The 23,459-nt window shown below is 43.4% G+C and overlaps 1 protein-coding gene across 4 annotated transcripts in view; it reads left to right on the forward strand.

Moving 5' to 3' along the window:
- Nf2 (neurofibromin 2) overlaps positions 1 to 23,459 on the forward strand; it is a 91,413-nt gene that overhangs the window by 42,151 nt on the left and 25,803 nt on the right. For all 4 annotated transcript variants that reach the window (XM_036200804.1, XM_036200805.1, XM_036200806.1 and 1 more), the window contains exons 5-10: positions 4,888 to 4,956; positions 6,767 to 6,849; positions 9,595 to 9,670; positions 13,611 to 13,745; positions 19,356 to 19,430; positions 20,923 to 21,036. In XM_036200804.1, coding sequence (XP_036056697.1) covers positions 4,888 to 4,956; positions 6,767 to 6,849; positions 9,595 to 9,670; positions 13,611 to 13,745; positions 19,356 to 19,430; positions 20,923 to 21,036 — 552 coding nt within the window. The remainder of the gene's footprint in view (positions 1 to 4,887; positions 4,957 to 6,766; positions 6,850 to 9,594; positions 9,671 to 13,610; positions 13,746 to 19,355; positions 19,431 to 20,922; positions 21,037 to 23,459) is intronic.

A 23,459-nucleotide genomic window follows, 5' to 3' on the forward strand; every position in this document is an offset into this window, starting at 1 on the left:
CTTAGTACTCTAAAGTGTCAGGGACAGCGGCTAAATGTCATTCGGTAACAAGTTGAGTATATATAAAAACAAGCACAGTGGCAAGAGTAGAAGGTGAAAGCCCTTTAGGGGAGCAGATTGCGAAAGGTCTTACCATTAGTCTACGGGTGCTGCTGAGCCAGTGAAGGGTTTATGTTTTACACAGAACCTTTGGTGGCTATGTAAAGAACAGATCAGCCAGGCGGTGGCTGCGGTGCACACCCTTAACCCCAGCACTCAGGATGCAGAGGCAGGTGGATCTCTGAGTTCGAGGCCAGCCTGGTCCACAGTGTGAGTTCCAGGTCAGCCAGGGCTACACAGAGAAACCCTGTCTCGAAAAACCAAAAAAGAAAAGGAAAAAAAGGAAAGAAAGAAAGACAGACAGACAAACTTTGGTTTATTAGAACTTATTTAGAACATTTGGTCCGATTTTTCCATTGCATATACAGAGAGGAACTTAATTCCCAGAAAGAGACTCCTTTTTAGCTTACTCATTTTAAGTGGCTAGGCCTTGCTCCTTGGGAGTCTGAGGCAGGAGAATTGCTCAAGCCCAGGAGTTTGAGACTAGCCTGGGCAACATAGGAAATACCCATACGTCTGTTTTCCTGAAAATAGGAAGACAGACGGGCAGAAAGACAGAGTTGTATAAATAAGTGCTGCGCTTTTGATTGTGTAGTACTGGAGGTCAGACTCGGGTCCATACGCACTCTGCCACTGAGCTCTACTCCCAGCCCCAGAGCTGCAAAGAGCAACTTTTTGATTTTGTTGTTGTTTTTATTGTTTTTTGAGATGCAGTTTCTCTGTGAAGCCCCAACTGTCCTGGAACTTGCTCTGTAGACCGGGCTGGCCTTGAACTCAGAAATCCGTCTGCCCCTGCCTCCTGAGTCCTGGGATTAAAGGTGTGTGCTAACTACCGTCTGGCAGAAGTTGATCTTTAAAAAAAATTAATTACATATTTATTTATATTGTGTGTGTGCCCGCCATAGCACGCATGTGACGGTCAGAGGCCTACTTCAAGGAGTCAGTTCTCTCCCCTGGGCCATGTGGGTCCTGGGGGTTGAACTTAGATCATCAGACTTGACTTAACAACAGGCACATTTACCTGCTGAGGCATCTCACAGAAGCATCATGTTTTTTTGTTGTTTGTCTGTTTGGTTTCTTAATATTTAAAAATTACATTTACATATTTTGTTTGGCAGGGGTGGGGTAGGATAGGATGTAGAGGTCAGAGGACAATTTCCATGAGTTAGTTCTCTCCTTCCATCATGAGTTCCTGGGATAGAACTCAGGTCATTAGACTTGGCAGCAAGGGCCTTTAACTGCTGAGCTATATCACAAGCCCAAGAAAAAAAATTTTAATTGTTTTTATGTATATCGGTGTTTTGCTTGCATGTATGCCTGTGTACCATGTACATGCAATGTCCAAGGAGGCAGGAAGAGGGCATCAGCTACCCTGGAGCTGCAGTTACAGATGATTGTGAGCTGCCATGTAGGTGCTAAGAATCAAACCCAGGTTTTCTGTAAGAACAGCAAGTGCTTTTTCCTCCTTGTATCTTATTTTACTTTTTACTAAGAGATTTTCTATTCATTTTACATATTCCCACCTCCTCCAAGGCAAGGTCTCCCCTAGGGAGTCAGCAGAGCCTGGTACATTCAGTTGAGGCAGATCCAAGCACAGAGGCTGTGTAAAGTATCTCAGCATAGGCACTAGGATCCAAAGAGCGGGCTCATGCACTAGGGACAGGTCTCAGTCCCACTGCCTGGGGCCCCCTAAACATTTCAAGCTAAAGAACTGTCTCACTTATCCAGAGGGCCTAGTGCAGTACCATGGGAGCTCCCAGCAAGTGCTCTTATCTCCAGCCTACCCCACCACCCCCAAGAATTTTATATTAATTGTCAGTTCCTCAAAATGATAATGATATTTACTTTGTTTTAATTCTAAAAATTGCACATGGATCTCTTGCATGCTAAGCTATATCACTGGTCTGCATCCCCAGTCTTCCCCTTCTTGAATTTAAATTCAAGATGTTTGTAGGGCAGTGTAAGACCAGGTCTTGAGGGCTCTGAAATTTAGGCAATTTACAGGTTTTTCTTTAATACAGGAATACCAAATGATGACTATAAGATTAAGCACAGGCCCACAAAGCTGCAGAGCTTTGAGACTTCAGCTTTCTTACCTTCACAGTAAATTCACCTTGATCTTCTCAGGATGCTTCTGTTCTAAAAAAGATGAGGACTAGTCATTTCCATCTATAGTGTTGTATGGCTTTCTTTTTATTTACTGCCACACCACCAGCTTTTCCCCCTTTGTTTTTAGTAGACATTTAAATAGACATCAAGGCAGCTTTAATGTTGAGTGGAGTTAGTTCAGTGAAGAAGCTCTTTAGCAGAGTCTTCACCACTTCTGCATTGCTTAGATGTAATATATTTGATCGGTGTAGGAGCTGGGAGCTCAGTATAATTTAATAATGGGGGTCGTTAATCTTGCAACCTTTTGAAACCTGAATTTACAACGTTAACTTTGCATAGCTGCTTACTTTTGCATTAAAATTTGGTTGGCAAGTGTTGAAAGGTTTGCAAATATAACTAACACGGCTTTCCGTCATATCCTATGAAGTCTTCAGTAATGCAAAGGACGCTGTAATGGTCATGCCTGACTTTCACCAGGGCCCAGCACCACCCCAAAATGCTTCCCTGGATTTCTTTACAGTTTGTTCCTTGCTTTACAGGTAAGGACACTGTGGCTTAAGAGAGGGTGCCTTATTTAAAGACCTCCACAGCAGCACTCTAGAGGTCCCTTCAGCATCCTCTAGGGCCAGTGCTCTCATTTAAGAGAACTTAGATTGAAGAGATTTAATCTTCTTTTAAATTTTTTTAAAAAGTATTTCATCTTATTTTATGTGTATGAATGGTTTACCTTGTGTATGTGTGTGCATTTTGTGCATGCCTGTTGCCCATAGAGGCCAGAATAGGGAGCTGGCTTCCCTGGAACTGTAGTTACAGATAGACCAGGCTTGAGTCTCAGCACCCATGTGGTGGCTCACAATCATCTGTAACTCCAGTTCCCAGGGATCTGATGTCTTCTTCTGGCCTCCAAGGGCAGCAGACACACACATGGGACATAGACATACTACATGCAGGTGAAACACTCGTATACATAAAATGAAATAAAACTTTCAATTAAAGAAGAGGGAGAGATAAACCCCTGGGCTGCTGAGATGGCTCAGTGGGTAAAGGCACTTGCTGCCAAGCCTTACAATCTAAGCTGGATCCCTGGAACCCACATGATAGAAGAAAAGAACTGATTCTACATAAGCACTATGATATTGCACCCCGCCCCCGCAATAAGTAAATGTGAAAGAGAGAAAAATTATTGACTGCTGACTTCCAAGAGATAGGTTTTGTGCATTTATTCTGTTCTGTTTTCTGTCTCTCTTACCTATTTATTTTCATTTTACTTTGAGACAAGGTCTCACTATGTAACTCTGACCTCAGACTCACAGCTGCCTCTGCCTCCCAAGGGCTGGGACTAAAGGTATGCACCACCATGCTTAGCCCACAATCTTTTTTTATACCCAGGGCTGAGGCTTGAACCTAGGGCTTTATGTATGCTAGGCAAGAGCTGTGCCATGGAGCGTCATCTGCCCTGTTCTTTGATGTGGGGTAATTCTCTGGTCTGACCTAAGTTTTCTAGGAAAGAAAGGAGGTTTGTTTTTTGGTTTTTTTTCCTCGTAGTAATGAGCTTTTATTCCTCTTGTGAAAAATTTAAATTCATAATCTGCTCAACAGATCTTATTTATAAATTGTATCTTGCCAGGCGGTCGTGGCCCACGCCTTTAATCCCAGCACTTGGGAGGCAGAGGCAGATGGATCTCTGTGAGTTCGAGGCCAACCTGGTCTACAGAGTGAGTTCCAGGAAAGGCGCAAAACTACACAGAGAAACCCTGTCTCAAAAAAAAAAAAAGCCCCCCCAAAAAACCACATCTATTTCTAAGTATGGGACTGTTGTACAACAGTCACAAATATTCTAGATAATGGAAATCGTCTGTAGATGTGAAGCCAGGCAATAGCTAGAGGACATGGTCTCAACATGAATGCTGGTTCATTAATATTCATTCACTGTCTGTCTGTCTCTCTTGTGTGTCTGTTTGTTGGGGGCAGGGGTCCCTGGTTCTCTATCCAGTTTTCAACTGTCTTCCAGTGTGGTAGGAGTATTGTTTTTAAGAATAACAGAATAAATATCTGAGTTGTTGCCCCTGGAGGAGTAACTTAGATTGCAGGCCCCACTAGTGCTAGTGCATGGCTCTACAGCTTCGGCTCTATCAGTTAACCTTTTATTTGTTTCTTTGTGCAGTAGGAATGACAGAGAATATTGATATCAGATCTTCCAAAGGCAATTTTCAGAGCCTTGAGCAAAAGGTACTAAAAATATTGCCTGCATTAGTCCCTGGTCCCACCTAGCAGTTGGCTCCAATTACCAGCCACTTAGAGGCATTTGTAGGTAAGGCTCTTATCACACTTTGCTAATCACAACTTTGACAGTTGTGTTTTGTTGTTTGCATTCCAAAGCTAATATTTGGAAATGACTGCTTTCTTTGAGGGTTAGGAAACAGACTACATTTCCATACACATGTCACATTCTTATTAGCACATCACCCATCCATCCCTTATGGGATTTTGCAACTCTGCTCATAGATGTAATCAGCTTTGTATTTTCATTCAAGGATAACAAACTGGCAAGGTTGAAATCTTGTCATCAGAATTGAATTGCTGGAACTGGGAGGAGGGACCAACTCAGTTGAGCCTTGTTCAAAAATGACAGTAGTCTTTAGAATCTCAATCACCCAATCTCTTTTCTTTTTCTTCCAGTATGGTGACTATGACCCCTCTGTGCACAAGCGGGGATTTTTAGCCCAAGAAGAATTGCTTCCAAAAAGGGTAAGAAATCAAATTCTCTATTTGGGAAAACAGTAATATGGCTGAAGGAAAGCCACTGACTGATCTGAAGGAGTGTTGGAAGTACAGAGCAGGCATATGTGCATAGTTCATAACCCTGAGAAGTGTATGGAATCTTGGTTAAGCATATTTACTTACTAGTACTGAGTGTGTTGTGTTGTGCGTGCCTGTGAGTGTGCAGGCATGTGTGCCCTTTCACACATGCAGAGACCAGAGCAGGACTTTAGGTGTCTTCCTGTATTCTCTCTTCCTTATGCCATGAGACAGGGTCTCTTAGCTGGCCAGCCAGTGAGCACTCCAGATCTGCCTGTCTCTACCCCTCAATGGTGTGGTTACAGACATGTATGTACAGTCATGCTTGCCTTATTTTTATGTTTGTATTTATTCTTTGAGGGTGTTTGTTTGGTTTTTTGTTTCCAGACAGGGTTTCTCTGTGTAATAGTCCTGGCTGTCCTGGAACTCGCTCTGTAGATCAGGCTGGCCTCAAATTCACAGAGATCCGTCTGTCTCTGCCTTCCCAGTGCTGGAACTAAAGGCTTGGGCCACCACCACCCAGCTTATTCCTTGAACATTTTATGCAATATATTTTGATCATATTCTTTCCCCTTCCCCACCTCCTCCCAGATCCCCACCTCTACCTCACTATCCACCCGACTTTATGTTCTTTCTCTTAAACAACAAAAACCACCAAAAGGATCCAATTTTTGTTGGCCAACTACTCCTGAGTGTGCTGTGTGGGGTGTAGTTGAGGTCATTCCGTTTGAAGAAAATAGATTTTCCTTCTCCCAAGAGCTATCACTTCCTAATATATTCTCATGCCTGTCATTACTGGGGATTCAAACTCAAGTCCACATGTTTGCAGAGCAAGTGCTTTTACCTACTGAGCTTTCTTTCTAGCTCCTATCATTAATATTTGAGACAGGCTCTTGCTCTGCAGTCTAGGCTGGCCTTGAACTCCCTATCCTCTTGCCGCAGTCTCCCGAGTACTGGAATTACAGGTGTATACCACTGCACCCAGTTTTCTTGGTCAAGCATATGAAAAGCAAAGGTGCTGCTGCACATAGTGGTTTGTGTCTGAACTCCCACTATTCAAGAGGCAGAGACAAGAGGATCATGAGGTGAAGGCTAGCCTGGGCTACAGAGTGAGATTTGGTCTCAAAACAACAAAATACAAGATTTTGTGGAATTGATGTTGAATTGCTAAGTGTGTGGCCTATAGATATTTTTCTGGTGTGGCAATTTTTAAAGATGGTTGAATGGCATTTGAGGGAGCCATGAGATCTTGTGTTCACTGTGCAGAATTGAGCTGTTTGGGGTGGAGAAGATGAGGTGGGGAAGGCTTTTAGTCCTCACTCTTGTTCATCTTACTCATTAGACCCAGAAGCAGCCTTTGGCTGTTTCCCTTCTTACAGCCCCACTTATCATCTGTCCCTGGGTAATCAAAAGGCTTTCCTCAACCCTTCCCTGCCTTTACCTGGGCTTTGATGGCTTCGAGTAAGCAAGCACCGCTTTTCTGTCAGAGGTGGCCCCTGAGATGAGCAGCCCTAGCAGCAGAGGTGGATCCTCCCAGCCCAGGAGTGTAGTTAGGACTGAGGAATGCTGCAGCTTGCAGGTCGATCCTCTAGTGGAATGGGGCTTGTTTACACACCCACCTTTGTGTGTGACTCTCCCTGCATGCAGCTTTATAAAAATAGCTTTGCTGTTTTGTAAAAATGAACCATAATTATAAAAATGGCAAACAATACCCAGACTTGCTTTGCATGTGGATTTTCTCTTGCTGTCTTTTTGGTAGGTGATAAATCTCTATCAGATGACTCCGGAAATGTGGGAGGAAAGAATTACTGCCTGGTACGCGGAGCACCGGGGCAGAGCCAGGTGAGGCTGCTTCATCCTTGTTTGTATTTCTTTACGTCCCTCCCCCACCCTTAAAGAACTATAAAACTAGGGCATGCTTGCAGGACAAAATGCAGTCCTGAAATATATAAAAGGAAAAGCAAGAACTGGGAATAATGTTGGTCTTCAGTTTCATGTGCATCCTTATTGTAGTATGTTGCTATAAAAGGAGCATGTGACAATCTGGGCATGTAGCTCAGTACAGCGCTTGCCTAGAATGTGGGACTCTGGGTTGAAAACTAAATTCATAAATTAATTAAAAGTGGTCTTGTATTCTGCCTATCAAGATACACAAACCTGGTGCATTCGGTGGCAGTTTAACATTCTGTCTGAAGGCCCTTTGTTTTTACATTCAGGCCTATATTGATGGCATCTAGAATATCTGAATGCTTTTCATGTTTACAGAAAGCTCTGCAGTGTACAATTTTGTGTTGTTACATAGTTGCACAAGACTAGAGGGTAGATTCTTGGAAGAGTGTTAGTGGTCAAAGGACATGAACATTTTGTGTTTTGACAGGTGAAACGAAATTGCTCTCTGAAATAATTTGTAGCCAGGCGGTGGTGGTGCACACCTGTAATCCCACCCAGCACTCTGGAGGCAGAGGCAGGCGGATCTCTGAGTCCAGCCAGCCTGGTCTACAGAGTTAGTTCCAGGATGACCAATGCTGTTACACAGAGACACCCTGTCTCAAAAAAAAAAAAAAAAAAAAAAAAAAAAATCACAATATAAATAGATAAATAAAAGTCTGTGCCTTTGGCACATGTCCATAACCAGTGTTAGTAGGATGTTCCTACCACCCTAGGTTTCTTTCAACATTTGTTTTTAATCAATCTACAATTTTACTAAATTAAAATTAAAACACAAAAATTTATAGTTTATTGTTAAGTATTCCCTTGGTAGCTTTAGATGTTGATCATCTTTGAACTTGGGCCCCCCACCCTAATCCTTCAAATCAGCTTCCTACTATATCTTTGTTGTTTGTTTTATGTATGCGGATGTTTTTCCTATATGTGTGTCCGTGTACCATGTGCTTGTCTGGTGCCGAGGACATCAGAAGAAGGCACCAGAACCAGAGCTACAGATGGTTGTGGGGCACTATGTGGATACTAGGAATTAAACCCAGATCCCCTGGAAGAGCAGTCAGTGCTCTTAACCACTGAGGCATATCTCTAGCTTCTGTATCTTTTTTCTTTCTTTTTTTTAATACCCACAAAATGTACAGATCATAAGTACACAGCTCGATCATTTTAACACAAAAAGATAAGCCCATGACTTCTCAGCTTCCTTTTTTTCCCCAAAGATAACTAGTTTTCTAGTTTCTTTCTTTTTATTTTTTGGGTCAAAGTCTCAAGATGTAGCTCCTAGAGTCCTGGAACTTCCTATGTATTCCACACTGGCCTGTGCTCATAGAAATCTGCCTGCCTCTGCTCAGTATTAGGATTAAAGGCTTATGCCATCCTGCCCAATCCACTTTCCCAACTTCTAATTGTGTTCCCATAGGTTAGTGTTGCCCACTGATTTTTATTTACCATTATTATATTACTAGTTTGTAGTGCTGGGGATCAAATACAAGGTTTCTCATATGCTAGGCAACTATTATATCACTAAACTACATCCCTAGCCCACTATCACCCATTTTAAACTTTAGATAAATACAACTAAATTCTATATTAAGTGCTTTCTTTTTCTCAAGATCATTTGTCAGATTTGAATACATGGCATGTAGCAATAATTTTCTCATTTTCATGGCTATGCAGAATTCTAATATATTATTATAACAGATTATTATCCATTCTACTATTGAAGGACTCTTGGGTTAGGTTGTTTCTTGGTTTTTGCTGTTATAGGTAATGTTGAACAGTTTCCCAAAGTAGTTGAATCCATTTACATCAGCAGTATGTGTGATTTCTGGTTCTTCCACCTGCTTGCCAACACTTGGCATTCTCTCAGGGTGAATTTTTTAAATCCATCTGAGAGCGTTTTGAGATGAGAGAGAGGACAAGGACAAGGTCATAGGGAAGCTTGAGTTGAATTACTTCAATACATTTACCTATTGGGGAGTTTTCTGCAAGTCACTGCTGCTTCCAGAGCTTGCTTGAGTTACAACACACAAATATTCACCCACTGGCCTGGGTTTTATGCCTCAGATAGTTCTTGCCTTAACCTTCAACAGTACCCCAGAGACAAAATCAGGAAAGTAGATGCTGTCATAGTGTGTAGAAAAGCTTTTTCACTACTAAAGCCTCTAGGTTAAGAAAGTGCACAGAAATAAGGCAACAACTTAAATAATTCATCGGGGGTTGAAAATAACACAGTATGGTTTGGGTTTTTCTTTTTGCTATTGCTAGGGATGGGACCCAGAGCTTTGCACGTGCTAAGTGAGTGCTGTACCACTAAGCTACACTCCCCGCCCCCACATTCTTTTTTTTTTTTTTTTAATCACTTGAGACAGATGTCACTATTTACCAAGGGCAGAGTGTGAAATTGAAGCCAAGAGACAGTGTAATGAATCTGTTTTCCTATTTTCACGGGGCTGGGCAGTTCTGCTTGTGTTTAATAGACTCTGGATTGGGAGAAGCTTTGCTGGTATCTGGTCTGTCTCATATCTTCTGCAGGTGTCCTAAGTCCATAGGATAGGTGTGCTCAGAGTACTTGGCTTGGCAAGTGTCTGTCCTCCACCCTTGTCACTTAGCCCCAGTGACGGTGTTCTTCCATTCTCCTTACAGGGATGAAGCTGAAATGGAATATTTGAAGATAGCTCAGGACCTGGAGATGTATGGTGTGAACTACTTTGCAATCCGGGTGTGTTGACTTCTCCCCAAGTTCCCTGGCTACCAGATAGACTGACTAGGACCACACAGCTAGATGGGTTACTTCATCATTCCAGGGTAGTTAGAGTCTTTTATGGTTTGGTGATAAAGAAGAAAAGAGGCAGATAGGAATCTAGAGCCTGGTCTTTTATTTGGGGACTTCAAACTAGATCAGAGGTAATTAAGTGTCAGTGGTACCTTTAGGGATGTAGGCCTGGTTCTCTTCTCAGCAGAAACCTGTTGGAATGCTGTCCATGTGATGTTTGATTATTCTGGCCTCTTGTGAGATCCAGGGAGCACCTGGAAATAGTGTCTTTCCCTGGGGCCCACTGAAAGTAAGGCTGCTCTTATAGATTCCTAATTTGTTTGGGTAGAACTCTTATTCTCACTGTGAGGCTAATTAGTTTTCTATTCAGACCATTAATGGTCCCGGCCCTCTGGGAACCAGGGCTTCTGCAGGGAAAGGCATTTGTGCTCTGCTCAGGTCTGGCCTAGAGCGTGCATTTCTCCTGTTGGGGATCTGGCTGCTGTTTGCAGTGTGTCTGTCCATGGCTTCTTCCGAAGGAGTCCATGTGACGTACCCATGCTTTTCTTCACTGGTAGATGAGGGTTGTTAGGATGCTTGGCCACACAGGAGTAGATCAGCTGCAGTCATCTACCTTTGTGATTCCAGTTACTCTCGGCTTTCTTGTAGGTTCCTACATCTTTGTGTTAACTTTGAGTAAATTGAATTAAGTACATCTCCAATATTCTAGGATAGCTTTCTGCTTAATTTGTTTTCTAAATACTGGTTTTTGTGGATTTCTTTGCATAAAAAACAGGGCACACTGAAATGTTCAGCTATAATAAGCAGGTGCCTCAAAATGTGTCTTTTAGGATTGCAAAAAAGTTGTGGGGCTGGCACGGCGGCTCAACAGTTGAGAGCACACAGTACTTTGGCAACAGGACCTGCATTCAGTTCCCAGCCCCAGCTTGGGGGGCTCACACTGCCTGAAACTCCAGCTCCAGAGGGGTCTGAGGCCTCTGGCCTCCAAAAGGGCATATGTAACTAAAAATAATAATAATAAAAATAATAAAAAACAAATCTTTAAAAATGCAGAAAGTTGTTTCTAATGTTTCATGAGGACTGGTAAGATGGAATAGTAGATGAGGCACTTGCTGCCTGGCCTGACATCCTGAGTTCAGTCCTTGAAATCCACATGATGAAAGCAGAGAGCTGATCCCCACACATTGTCCTATGACCTTCACATGTGTGCTGTGGCATAAACATGCACGCACAGACACATAAGTAAATAAGTAAATATTAAATAATTAAAAGTTTCATTAATTTGTATTCAACATCCATTTCTTTGAGGTTAGACCAATTTAGTGAGCTTCTGTGGTTTTGTCAGCCCAACTGACTCTCTTGCCCACCACCAACATTAATTGTATTAAATAAAAGAAAAAGAAAGAAAGCATTTTGTAATCCTTAAAAAACCTGTTAGGGGTTGGGCGGTGGTGGCACATGCCTTTAATCCCTGCACTGGGGAGGTAGAGCCAGGTGGATCTCTGGGAGTTCAAGGCCAGCCTGGTCTACAGATCGAGATCCAGGAGAAACCCTGTCTCAAAAAAACAAACAACAAAAAACCCTGTTAGGGGGCTGGAGAGATGGCTCAGTGGTTAAAAGCACTGGCTGTTCTTCCAGAGGTCTTGAGTTCAATTCCCAGCAACCACATGGTAGCTTATAACCATATATAATGTGATCTGGTGCCCTCCTCTAGCCTGCAAGCATATGTGCAGACAGAATACTGTATGCATAACAAATAAATAAATAAATCTTAAAAATAAACAAACCGTTTAGCCTGGGTGGTGGTAGTGAACACCTTTAATCCCTGCACTCAGGAGGCAGAAGCAGGTAGATCTCCCTAGTTTGAGGCCAGCCTGGTCTATAGAGTGAGCTCCAGGATAGCCAGGGCTACACAGAGAAACCCTGTCTCAAGAAAACAAAACAAAACAAAACAAACAAAAACAAAAACACCCTTATAAATTGTTTTACTTATAAGAGAAAAATTATGTGTATATATTTATTGTTACATTTATTTGTTATTTATTTATTCCTGGTGGTATGCAGAGGACAATATGCTAGAGTTCTCTTCTACCCCGTGGGTCCTGGGGACAAACTCAGTAATCAGGTGTGGCAGTAGGCATTTGACTCACTAAGTTTACTCAGCAGTCCCAAGACCCAACCGCTGCCGCCGCCCGCCGCCTCCTCCTCCTCCTCCTCCTCCTCCTCCTCCTCCTCCTCCTCCTCTTCTTCTTCATAGGAATATTTCTACATGAATCAGATGAGCATGAATTACTTCTTGTATGTTTTTTTTTTTTTGTTGTTTTTTTTTTCTGAGACAGGGTTTCTCTGTGTAGCTTTGCGCCTGTCCTGGATCTCACTTTGCAGACCAGGCTGGCCTTGAACTCACAGAGATCCACCTGGCTCTGCTTCCCGAGTGCCGGGATTAAAGGCGTGCGCCACCACCGCCTGGCCCTTGTATGTTTTTTATGTTGAGCAATAGACAAAGTTAAAGACATTTGGGTAATTTTATGTTAGAGATCTTAAATTCTGTCATTAACTAGGGAAGGTAAATGCTTAAAACATTCGATTTTAACTGATAAATATATACTTGCATGTACTAATGGGGTACTAGGTAATTAAAACAGTTTCAGACAGAGGGTAGAACTTTCTTTTTTATTTACATCATCAGAAACATAAGGAAATACCTTATTTTCCAAGATGGGGTACAGATGTAATAACACAAGCCTCACTTCTGTCAGCACATCACTTTGACAAACTTTCAGACAAGGACAACACTCTTACGCCTGGGTGGCAGTGCCTGGTTTCAGGTGTTAGAAAGAGTAGAGGGATTTGTCTTAGAGCACACATCTAACACCTGCTGTTAGATCGGTACTTCTCGTCACAGCCCAAGTACCTTCTCAGTGTGCAGATCTGCTGGCCTACTCTTGAGTCTTGGCTCAGTTTCCTTGTTGTCAGCAAGGGGTCAGGAGCTGTAGTGTCCTCGTGTGTGCGGGGTGTGTGTTTCCACAGCAAAGGCTAAACTATAACACTGGCAAATTGGCCTGCCTATGAGGTTGGAGACAGTGGCTTCACAGCTGGGTTAGTAACTTGGAGCACAGGGCACTAGGCCTCTGGTTGTACTAACTGCTGACCAGGACTCCCTTAAGGGGATGAATATAACATTCATATAGTTAACTGGTATTTTAAACAGCTTCATTGAAGTATAATTTGTATATATTTCTTCCAACATTTAATTATCAAACATTTGAAACATAGGAAAATTAAGTTTTCGATGAATGCCATATATACCAACCACCTAGCTACCCCTAAAATACAAATAACATTTTACCATATTGGGGTATGGTATAGTAAAACTACATTGAGACTGCATTTAACCTAAAATAAGATCATGTGGTTCCTAGACTTAGTTTTCCTTCTAGCAATCCAACAACTTGTGTGTGTGTGTGTGATGAGAATCAGACCTAGGACCTTGTACATGCCAGTAGAGAACACCACCACAGAGCAACAGTGATACCTGTAAGGGGAAATGCTCAAAGGCAGGGATCGGGGCCCCCTCTGATCATCTGCTTACTTAACTAGTACTCACGACATTTAAATTACCATTTCTTCAGCTACCAAGCCAGTGACAGGAGCCTGAGTCCACAGTGACCCAGAGGACACACAAATCACAAAAATAGTATTGTTTTGCCTCTGCTTCCCTAAGTCCAGAAGCTGTAAGCCTCCTGGGTTACAAGAGAGCTGTGATTTCTGTTGAGACTTGTTGAAACTTGTCAGATGTAACAGTGTGTGCCAGATTCTTTAGATCGTTAGATACAACCCCAGCCGGAAGCTGACAACAGCTGCTCTTTCTTTATTGGCTCTGCAGAATAAAAAGGGCACAGAGTTGCTGCTTGGAGTGGATGCTCTGGGACTTCATATCTATGACCCTGAGAACAGGCTGACCCCCAAGATCTCCTTCCCATGGAATGAAATCCGAAACATCTCCTACAGCGACAAGGAGGTAGGACATGTCTGTCCTGGAGGTGCCACTTATGGTGCAGTGGTCCTGCCAAAGGTCCTTTCCCGTCTCTCCTCTTGCCAAAGCTTCCAAGCCAGACCATCCCTTTGTCAGTGAAAGTCCTTTAATTCCCAGGCTTTAGAACGTTGGTTGTTGATTTTTAAAGTACTACTTACAGAACGGTTTTGGCACCCTTTCTTCAAAGGGCATGGCTAAGCCTAGTGTTGACTAACAGGAGAGTGAGCGGCTTAGCCTGTCAGGACTAAACCCCAAAGAACAGAAGAAGGAAAAAGGAACATTTCTCATTGCTTAGCTTTCTGTTTCTTTGTATTTTAAGTGTGGTCTATGTTATGCTTCCCCCTATGTACTGTGTTTGATGCATGTAGTGGAAAAGTGTCTTGGTGAGGGGATGACTTTTGGGGGGGGGGTGCTTTTTTAAATTTTTAAGAGGGTCTCACTGGGTAGTCCTGGCTGAACTTGAATTTGCTATGTAGACCAGGCCTCCTTCAACTCTGAGATCTGCCTTTGTTTCCTAAATGTTGGGATTAAAGGCATGAACCACCATGGCAGGTTGATAGTTCCATAGTCTGTAGGAGGTGGATTAGTCAAGATTCTCTAAAGAAACAGCTGAGAGGATGCATATGTCTTCTATTCAAGGGTATTCGTTAGGTCGCTTACAGCACTCAGTCCACGTGGTCTAACAGTGGCCGTCTCCACTGGGGAGACTGAGAGGCAAGTATTTGTTCTTCACAAGGCCGCTTGTCTCCGTAGTCTTGATCTGTGTTGAAGGCCTGGGGATTCCTAGAGAGCTCCTGGTCTTTAGACTGTGTCATAACCCCAGTGAAGTCAGTTCTCACGCTGGCAAACGAGTGCTACCGCAACAGGACATACAAGCTTGCTAGCAAGAGCAAAGTGCCTTCTCCTGTGTCCTGTTATGTGGGCTACCGCCAGAAGACATGGCCCAGATTGAGAGTGCGTCTTCCTGCTTCGTAATCTGATTAAGAAGACCCTTCACACCTTTAGTCCCAGCACTCTGGAGGCAGAGTCAGGCGGATCTCTGTGAGTTTGAGGCCAGCCTGGTCTACAGAGAGAGTTCCAGGACAGTTAGAACTGTTACAGAGAGAAACCCTGTCTAGGAAAAACAAAACAAAACAAAAAAGAAAGAAAGAAAACCCCTCACAGGAGTGTTTGGCAGCTTGTGTTTTAATTGATTCCAGGTGCAGTCTCAAAATGACAGCCAAGATTAGCCATCATTGAGTATCATGTCATTTCTCTCAGCAGTGACGTGCATGAAGATAGCAGGCTGCCATATTTAGAGGATATAGTTTGACGAACTTAGATACCATTCATTGGGTTCAAATATTTCTCTGTAGGCCAAGATGGCTTGCACTGACAGCAATACTCCTGCCTCAGCCTCCTAAATTCTGAGATTACAGGCATGAACCACTATGTATTTCTATGTAAGATGATGCTTTCTCCAAATGCAGCAGTCCTATATTTATGTATTCATTCTTTTTGTTGTGGGGGGCCTCTAATGACAAGTGCATTAGCCCTGGCTGGCTGAGTGTTCAGAAGACACTTACTGTAAAGGCAGGGACGTGTCTGGTGTCCATGTCACCAGAAAACAGATACATTGAGATCTTATGTCTGATGACACAAGTGGAGTGGACTGGGAGCTAGAGTGCTCCCTGCTTACCAGGGAGGCCCAGAGGCTGGACCCTGAGAACACAAGACACCAGGCAGAAAGAGGCATCCTGGCCCGTGCACATCCAAGGCAGAGTAGGCAGTGAGTAACAGTGATAGCTTGTGTTGTCTGCAGGTCTTGGAGCAGATTTCCTGTCTTCTTTTTCTTTTTCTTTTTCTTTCTTTCTTTCTTTTTTTTTTTTAAGCAACTCAGGTAAAGGAATACTAGACCCTTGTTTCCAATCTATGGTTTAAATTACTCAACCATGCTAGCTGAGGCAAATTGAACTTGCCTCTCCTTCCTCTTCTTCTTCTTTCTCCTCCCTCCTCCCCCTCCATCTCTGTCTCTCTGACAGGGTCCTTCTACATGGCTAGAACTTACAGTCCTCTAGTCTTGGCTTTCTAAATGCTGGGGTTACAGGTGTGCATCGTCATACCAAACTCAAAATGAGCTGTTTGTTTTACATTGATGTATTTATCTTTTGGAGGAAGGGGTGTGGCCTGTGCCAGGATGTGGAGAGCTCGGGAACAACAAGTAGGAGTCCTTTCTCTCCCTAGCCATGCTGGTACCAGGGTCTTAAGGTTTGGTGACAGTCACCTTTACCTGCTGAGCCATTCGCCAGGCCGATTGCATTTCTTAATCTAGACATTATGACGGTTGGTTTTGTAGCTGGTTATCCTGAGAAGTGAGCAGTAGGCAGTTCTTTGTCCCAGGTCCTTAAATTGGAAGCTCCACGTGACTTAAAGCAGTGAATGTTCCCATTGTGTAAATAGTCCTTCACCTCCCAGTTTCACAGAGGCTGCACACTAAAGGGTCCTCAGATACTTGTTTTTCAGAGAGCTCAAGGATTAAGGTCCCCTAGTCTATCCTGACACAACCAACTCTAATGTGCCCTCTCTAGGGGCAAGGTACCATCATGTCCATCATATCAGTACCTTACACAGCAAGCAGACCCCAATATTCTGGCATGCTGTAACGGGAAGTACTTTTGGGAATTATGTATGGCAGTCATCCTGCTAAAACAGTTTCAGTTGGTTGATTCTTTGTGTATGGCCTGGCGTGACACAGAGCCTGTGGTTTCCATAGTTTTTGTGACTTCCCACTCAGGCTCTAGAGTTCATTAGCAAGGCTAGAAATAAGCTTATGAAGTTCATAAATAATATTCTACACCAGAGCATACTATGACAAATTAACTTGGCTGAACTCTAAACCAAGAATTTTGTTGTTCTATGTATGCTCATTTATCATTGGACAATATAAACATGTAAAGAAATACAAGGGTGTGGAGGAGAGGAGGGGGGAAACTGTGTTGCTATGTAAAATAAATGAAAAAAATGTTATTTAAGTAAAATTTAAAAAGAAGAAAAGAAATATCCAATAATTTGCCTTTCCCAGTAAGCTTATTTGCTAAGCAACTCGTTCTTTTTGTTTTCTTTTCTGTTTTATATTTAGTGGTCCTGAGGATGGAAACCACATGCAGGCAAGAGCTGCACCTCTGGCTCAGTCATTTATATTTTCCTGCTTTGCTGGGGGGTGGCTGTACAAGTCTCTCTTGGGAATGTATATGCACTTTTACAATATTTCTTAGCATATGCTAATTATACAGAGTAATGGGTGTCAGGAAGACATTTTCATATGTGCATATAAAATGCTTTGATCTAGATATACTTTTGTTTGGGTTTGGTTTGGTTTGGTTTTGAAGTGAGTATTGCTATGTTGTCCTGGATGGCCTGAAACTCTTTATATGGAACAGGCTGGCTTTGAACTTGTGATCTTCCACCCTCTGCTTCCTAAGTGCCAGTATGACAGGTGTGTGTTATTATGTCCAGCTGAGAGACACATTTCCAGGGGCATCCTTGACATCTGGGAGCTCTCTGGTCTCCTCAGTGGTTCAGAGTAACAGTTGTGTGTGTGTGTGTGTGTGTGTGTGTGTGTGTGTGTGTGTGTTGGGGGTGTGTGTTGGGGGGGTGTGTATTGGGGGTGTGTGTGTTGGTGTGTGTGTGTGTGTGTGTGTGTGTGTGTGTTGGGTGTGTGTGTGTGTGTTGGGGGTGTGTGTTGGGGGTGTGTGTGTTGGGGGTGTGTGTGTTGGTGTGTGTGTGTGTTGGGTGTGTGTATGTGTGTTGGGGTGTGTGTGTGTTGGGGTGTGTGTATGTTGGGTGTGTGTATGTGTGTTGGGGGTGTGTGTTGGGTGTATGTATTGGGGGTGTGTGTGTTGGGTGTGTGTATGTGTGTTGGGTGTGTGTATGTGTGTTGGGGGTGTGTGTGTTGGGGGTGTGTGTATTGGGGAGTGTGTGTGTTGGGTATGTGTATGTGTGTGTTGGGTGTGTGTGTGTGTTGGGTGTGTGTTGGGTGTGTGTTGGGTGTGTGTTGGGGGTGTGTTGGGGGTGTGTTGGGGGTGTGTTGGGGGTGTGTTGGGGGTGTGTATGTGTTTTAAATTTCTCTTTCTAATTTGTCACCTATCCTTCCTTTTGATTTCAGGAACTATATTTTTCTCTTTTACAGCAATCCATTTTTCTTTACACTGTATTTCTTCTCTTAGCATCTTTTACCTACAGACCATGTTCAGAAACCCATAGTATCTTGCTATATCCTTTTTTGTTGTTGTTTTGTTTTGTTTTGTTTTTTGTTTTTCGAGACAGGGTTTCTCTGTGTAGCTTTGGAGCCTGTCCTGGATCTCACTCTATAGACCAGGCTGGCCTCGAACTCACTTTTTTGGGCCATGAACCAGTTCCCAAATCATGACACAGAGACTTATTATTAGTTATGAATGCTTAACCTAGCTTAGGCTCCTTTCTGGCTAGTTCTTTTAACTTAAATTAACCTGTTTATCTACCTTTAGTTTCACAAATTTTTACCTTTATGTATGTTCTGCTCTGTGTCTGCTGGCTGCCGACTGCCTGGCTATCCGCAGGCGTCTCCCTCTTTCTCTCCCTCATTCTCTCCTCTCTTCTCCTCTTCTTCTCAACCTAGATTTCTCCTCCTGTTTATTCTCTCTGCCTGCCAGCCTCGTCTATACCTCTCTTGCCTAGCTATTAGCCATTCAGCTTTTTATTAGACCAATCAGATATCTTAGGCAGGCAACATGAAACAGCAGCACATCTTTTGGTAATTAAGCAAATGCAGCATAAACAAATGTAACACACCTTTACAGTTAAAGTAATATTCCACAGCATAAACAAATGTAACACATCTTTGCCTAGTTAAAATAATATTCCACAGCAATCACCCCCTCTGACTTTTTATTCTTCACCACCCATCAGCCCTCCTATGTATCTAAGCCTACTGTAACATTGCAATTCCTAAGGAGATGATATGGTTAATATCCCTATTCACCATCTCTTCCTCTTCTTAATTTTCAGTGCTGGATATTGAATTTATTCTTATTACTTACTCTAAGCCTACTGTAACATTGCAATTGCTAAGGAGCTGATATTCACCATCTCTTCCTCTTCTTAATTTTCAGTGCTGGATATTGAATTTATTCTTATTACTTGACTGGTCTGGAATACCCCTCCACCTGTCGTTTAGCTATCCTGTCATATAATTCTAAGACCAGCTATAATACCTCCCATTTGTGCTAGATCTGCTCTAAACCTCTAGGACATTTGTGACATGTCCTACCTACACTGATATACGGTGTTATCCTTTGAGTATTTGGCTGTTGTTGGACTAAGTCCTACTAGACTGAGCTTTCTGAAGGCAAGGGGCTATGCCAGTGTGAGCTCTGGAGCAGGCCATTATGGATTCCAACTTCAGTTCCTTGCAGATGGTTAGGGTCATGAACTTCTGCAGCCCAGTCTTGGTCCCTGTATGCCTCCAACTCACAAAGGCTTTATTTCTGGGCACTGGGAGGACAGGCAAGGGGCAGTGTGGTTGCTACTTTCATGGATTCTCAGTTGGTGTCATGAAACTGTTCTCCTTTCTTTCAGTTTACTATTAAGCCCCTGGATAAGAAAATTGATGTCTTCAAATTTAACTCCTCAAAACTTCGTGTTAATAAGTTGGTAAGTTGAGATCCTGCTTTTCATGACAGAGAACTAATGTTTCTTTTTTTAAAGACTACATGTTTTATTTGTATATATTTTATCTTTTTTTTTTGAGCTGAGGATCGAACCCAGAGCCTTGTGCTTGCTAGGCAGGCGCTTTACCTCTGAGCTAAATCCCTAACCCCAAGAACTAACGTTTCTGAGGAATTTAATGATTATATATATATTAGCTTCTCTGCCAGGAATCTAGCCCTAGTTTCTCTGGCTAAGAGGAATAAAATAATATTTGATTTGGTCGATACTCTTCTCTTTAGTTTAACCTGTGCAGTTAGCCTTTCTGAGGGAGTGGGGGGGAGTGGAGAGAGGATTAGGGCTTGTGCATGTCGGGAAACACTCCGTCTGAGGTGTATCTCAGCCCTCCACTTGCCATATTGATTCGCATTTTATAATTACTAGTAAAGTTACATCTTTATATTTGTTGACCAAATCTAATTTCCTGTTCAGTTAAATTCCTGTTTCATGTCTTTTGACCACTTTCCTCCTGGGTTGTTTCTTTAATTATTATCCTCCTCCTAAGGCTCATTTGCCTTCTTATGATGCTGTGACAAATAAAAATCTTCACCCTTCATGTCAACACATAAAATTCTCAGTCATAGTCAAGGTGGTGGTGGTGGCGGCACGCCTTTAGTCTCAGCACTTGGGAGGCAGAGGCAGGCAAATCTCTCTTGAGTTTGAGGTCAGCCTGGTCTACAAAGCAAGTTCCAGGACAGCCAGGGCTACACAGAAAAACCCTGTCTCAGACCTTATCCCCCAAAAATATCCCCGATCATTTGTTCTTCTATGTTTTCTTACTTGACGGCTCTCCTTTTCCTAATTTAAAAAATACTCTGGGGGGCTGGAGAGATGACTCAGAGGTTAAGAGCACTGGCTGCTCTTCGAGAGGTCCTGAGTTCAATTCCCAGCAACCACATGGTGGCTCACAACCATCTACAATGGGGTCTGGTGCCCTCTTCTGGCCTGCAGTCATACATGCAGGCAGAACATCATATACATAAAAAATAAATTAATCTTTAAAAAAAATACTCTGTATTTTCAAATAAAAGTTACCTTTGAAACTGGAATCAGCTTTTTGGTTTGAGGGAGAGAGCCAGCTTCTTTCTTTCCACATGAATAACCTTTGACCCAACCCAACTTCCTGGTTGGTCTTCCTGTCCCACTATGTGTCTTGCCACATCGTGACTTAGGAGACTGTGGTACATTTGGGTGACTAATGGAGTGTCCTCTGTTCACTTGTGATTTTTATCTCCTGGATTAGTTGAAGTACCTTCCTTGTACATGTTTCTAGAACTGAGAACATTAGAAGACCCTAGCAAGGCTTTTGTGTTTATTCCACACTTTCTTCCTCAGGTTTATTGCTGCCCACAGAGCCCAAGATGCTGTGGCATGGCAGGTTGGTAGGCAGCAAAGTAAATTTATGCACGTAACCTGTTTTCTGTTTGTGTGGCCACAGATCCTCCAGCTATGTATTGGGAACCATGACCTATTTATGAGGAGGAGGAAGGCTGACTCTTTAGAAGTTCAGCAGATGAAAGCCCAGGCTAGGGAGGAGAAGGCTAGAAAGCAGGTGAGTAAGACTTCAGGTTTCGTTCCTTGCATTTGGTGTGTGTGTGTGTGTGTGTGTGTGTGTGTGTGTGTGTGTGTGTGTATACACACTTGATTTTGGAGGCCACAGGTCAACCTTGGGTATCATTCCTCAAGGACATCTACTTTGTCTCTTGAGGCAGGGACTCTCAGTGGCCAGGGACTCACTGATAAGGCTAAGCCAGCAAGCCCTTGGGCTCTGGCTGTCTCCACCTCCGCAGTGTGCTGCCATGCCCTGCCTTTTTTGTGGGTGCTAGTATCAAACTCAGGTACTCGTGTTTGCATAGCAAGCCCTCATTAACTGAGTTATCGCCCCAGCCCTTGGTTTGTTTGTCTGAGGATCACTCTACTGTGTAGTTCTGGATGGCCTGGTACACTCTCTGGAGCCAAGTTGGGCCTCAAACTCTAAACAGTTTTTTTGCCTCAGCCTCCCTAATCCTGGGATCACAGATGTGTACCACCATGCCCAGCTTAGACGTGGTTTTAGGGCTAGCAAGGTGGCTCATCAGGGAAAGGCACTTGGTGTGCAAGCCTGGTGTTGTTCATTTGATACCTGAAAGCCATGGAAAGATGGAAAGAGAACAGACTCCACAGTTGTCCTCTGACATCCACACTGGTACCTCAGGACACGTGCCACACATTTCATGCACTCACTCATACACACAATAATGAGTAGTTATAATTAAAGATCTTGGATTGTTTGGGTTTTTTTCCTTTCCTTTTCTTTTTTGTTCCCCCCAGACAGGATTTCTCTGTGTAACAGCTCTGGCTGTCCAGAACTTGCTCTGTAGACCAGACTGGCCTCAAACTCACAGAGGTCCACCTACCTCTGCCTCCTGAGAGCTGGGATTAAAGGTGTGTCACCACACTCGGCCTAAAGACCTTGTTTTAATTGATGATATTGCTTTTGGTCAGTCTTGGCCTGCGAGATAAGGGATGGCTGTTACCAGTTTTTCGAGACAGGGTTTCTCTGTAGCTTTGGAGCCTGTCCTGGAACTCTCTCTGTAGACCAGGCTGGCCTCGAACTCACAGAGATCTGCCTGCCTCTGCCTCCCAAGTGCTGGGATTAAAGGCGTGCACCACCAATACCCGGCTCTGTTGGATCTTTTTTAGCTAATGCCCAGATAATGGGGTGTCAGCTATAGAAATAAGCTCTTGGGCTGGCAGGATGGCTCAGTGGGTAAGCCTGACAACCTGAGTTCGACACCCAGGAGTCACATGATAGAAGGAGAAAACTGGCTTCTACAAGTTGTCCTCTACCTGCCACATGCACACTTGCAGACACAAATAAATAAACATAAAAATTTTAAAGGAAATTCATACTAAGTTCTAATAGCATATCTTTAAACGCGCACACACACACACACACACACACACACACACACACACACACACAGAGCAAGATCTTTAGTCATTTTTGTCTTTATCACAGACTTGGGACAAGGTAGCCAGGCATGGTTTTGTCTCTCTGTCTATCTAGCTGTCCTTTATGTCTGTCTCCTCTGCCAGGTCAGTGCCCTTTCTAATTAGATGGTGATAGAATACAAGACAGCATTTCAGTGCCTGTTGTGGAATGTTAATCAGGCTCCTGCTGCACTTCCTCACTGCAGGTGAGCCTGGGCACACATGGCTAGCCCTCTGCAGGAGGTACTGGCAGCACCATCAGCACACTAGACTAGCTGCATCGATGTTTTCTACTCGCAGACCTTCTCTGCTCACTGAAATCCACAGCTAATTTGAGCCTTGCTGCTGAGAATATCAATTGTGGTTTGGGATGAACTGTTTGATAGAGTAGCTGCAGCTGCAGTTGGCTCCCCTCAGGACTTGCAAGCTCAGAGGTGTAATAATTAGTCTGTGGGGTGTTCTCTGATTTGGGAAGCCCAGAGAGGCTGGCTCCTGGCCCCAGGCTTTAGAGAGAAATGCCCAGTTTGAGCCAGTGAGCTGTGAGCTTGCCCTCTGTTTACTTCCTGAGACAGTGGACCATGAGTCTTCTTTTGAATGTTTTAGGGATGATGGTATAGGTTCTGTTGAACAAAAAAGTACTTCTAAGCTTTCGTGGAGGTGTAGTGATGATTTTAAGAAGCACTCTTTGACCTCACTTTCAGCAAAGGAAAGTTTAGAAGTTAGAGATCTGAAGGCATCAAGGAGAGTGAAAGCCCCTGGGCCCTGGAAGGGAAAAGTGCAAATGCGGCCCAATGGAACATGGTGGCCTTGCAGCCAAGTCTTGTCTGTGTGGCTCAGTTTTCTCATCTGTCAAGTGGGAGCTGGTGATGCCTGTTTTCAGAGGACAGATTGAACCTGAAAATCTTCATAAGTCATGACCTGCTTTGAAAACAGGAAGTCCTTTTTTATTTAGGGTGAAGGTCTCATGAAAAGTACAAGGGCTGGGAACTAGGGGACGTCCTG

Source organism: Onychomys torridus, chromosome 10 (genome assembly GCF_903995425.1).
Source record: "Onychomys torridus chromosome 10, mOncTor1.1, whole genome shotgun sequence".
Taxonomy (NCBI): Eukaryota; Metazoa; Chordata; class Mammalia; order Rodentia; family Cricetidae; genus Onychomys; species Onychomys torridus.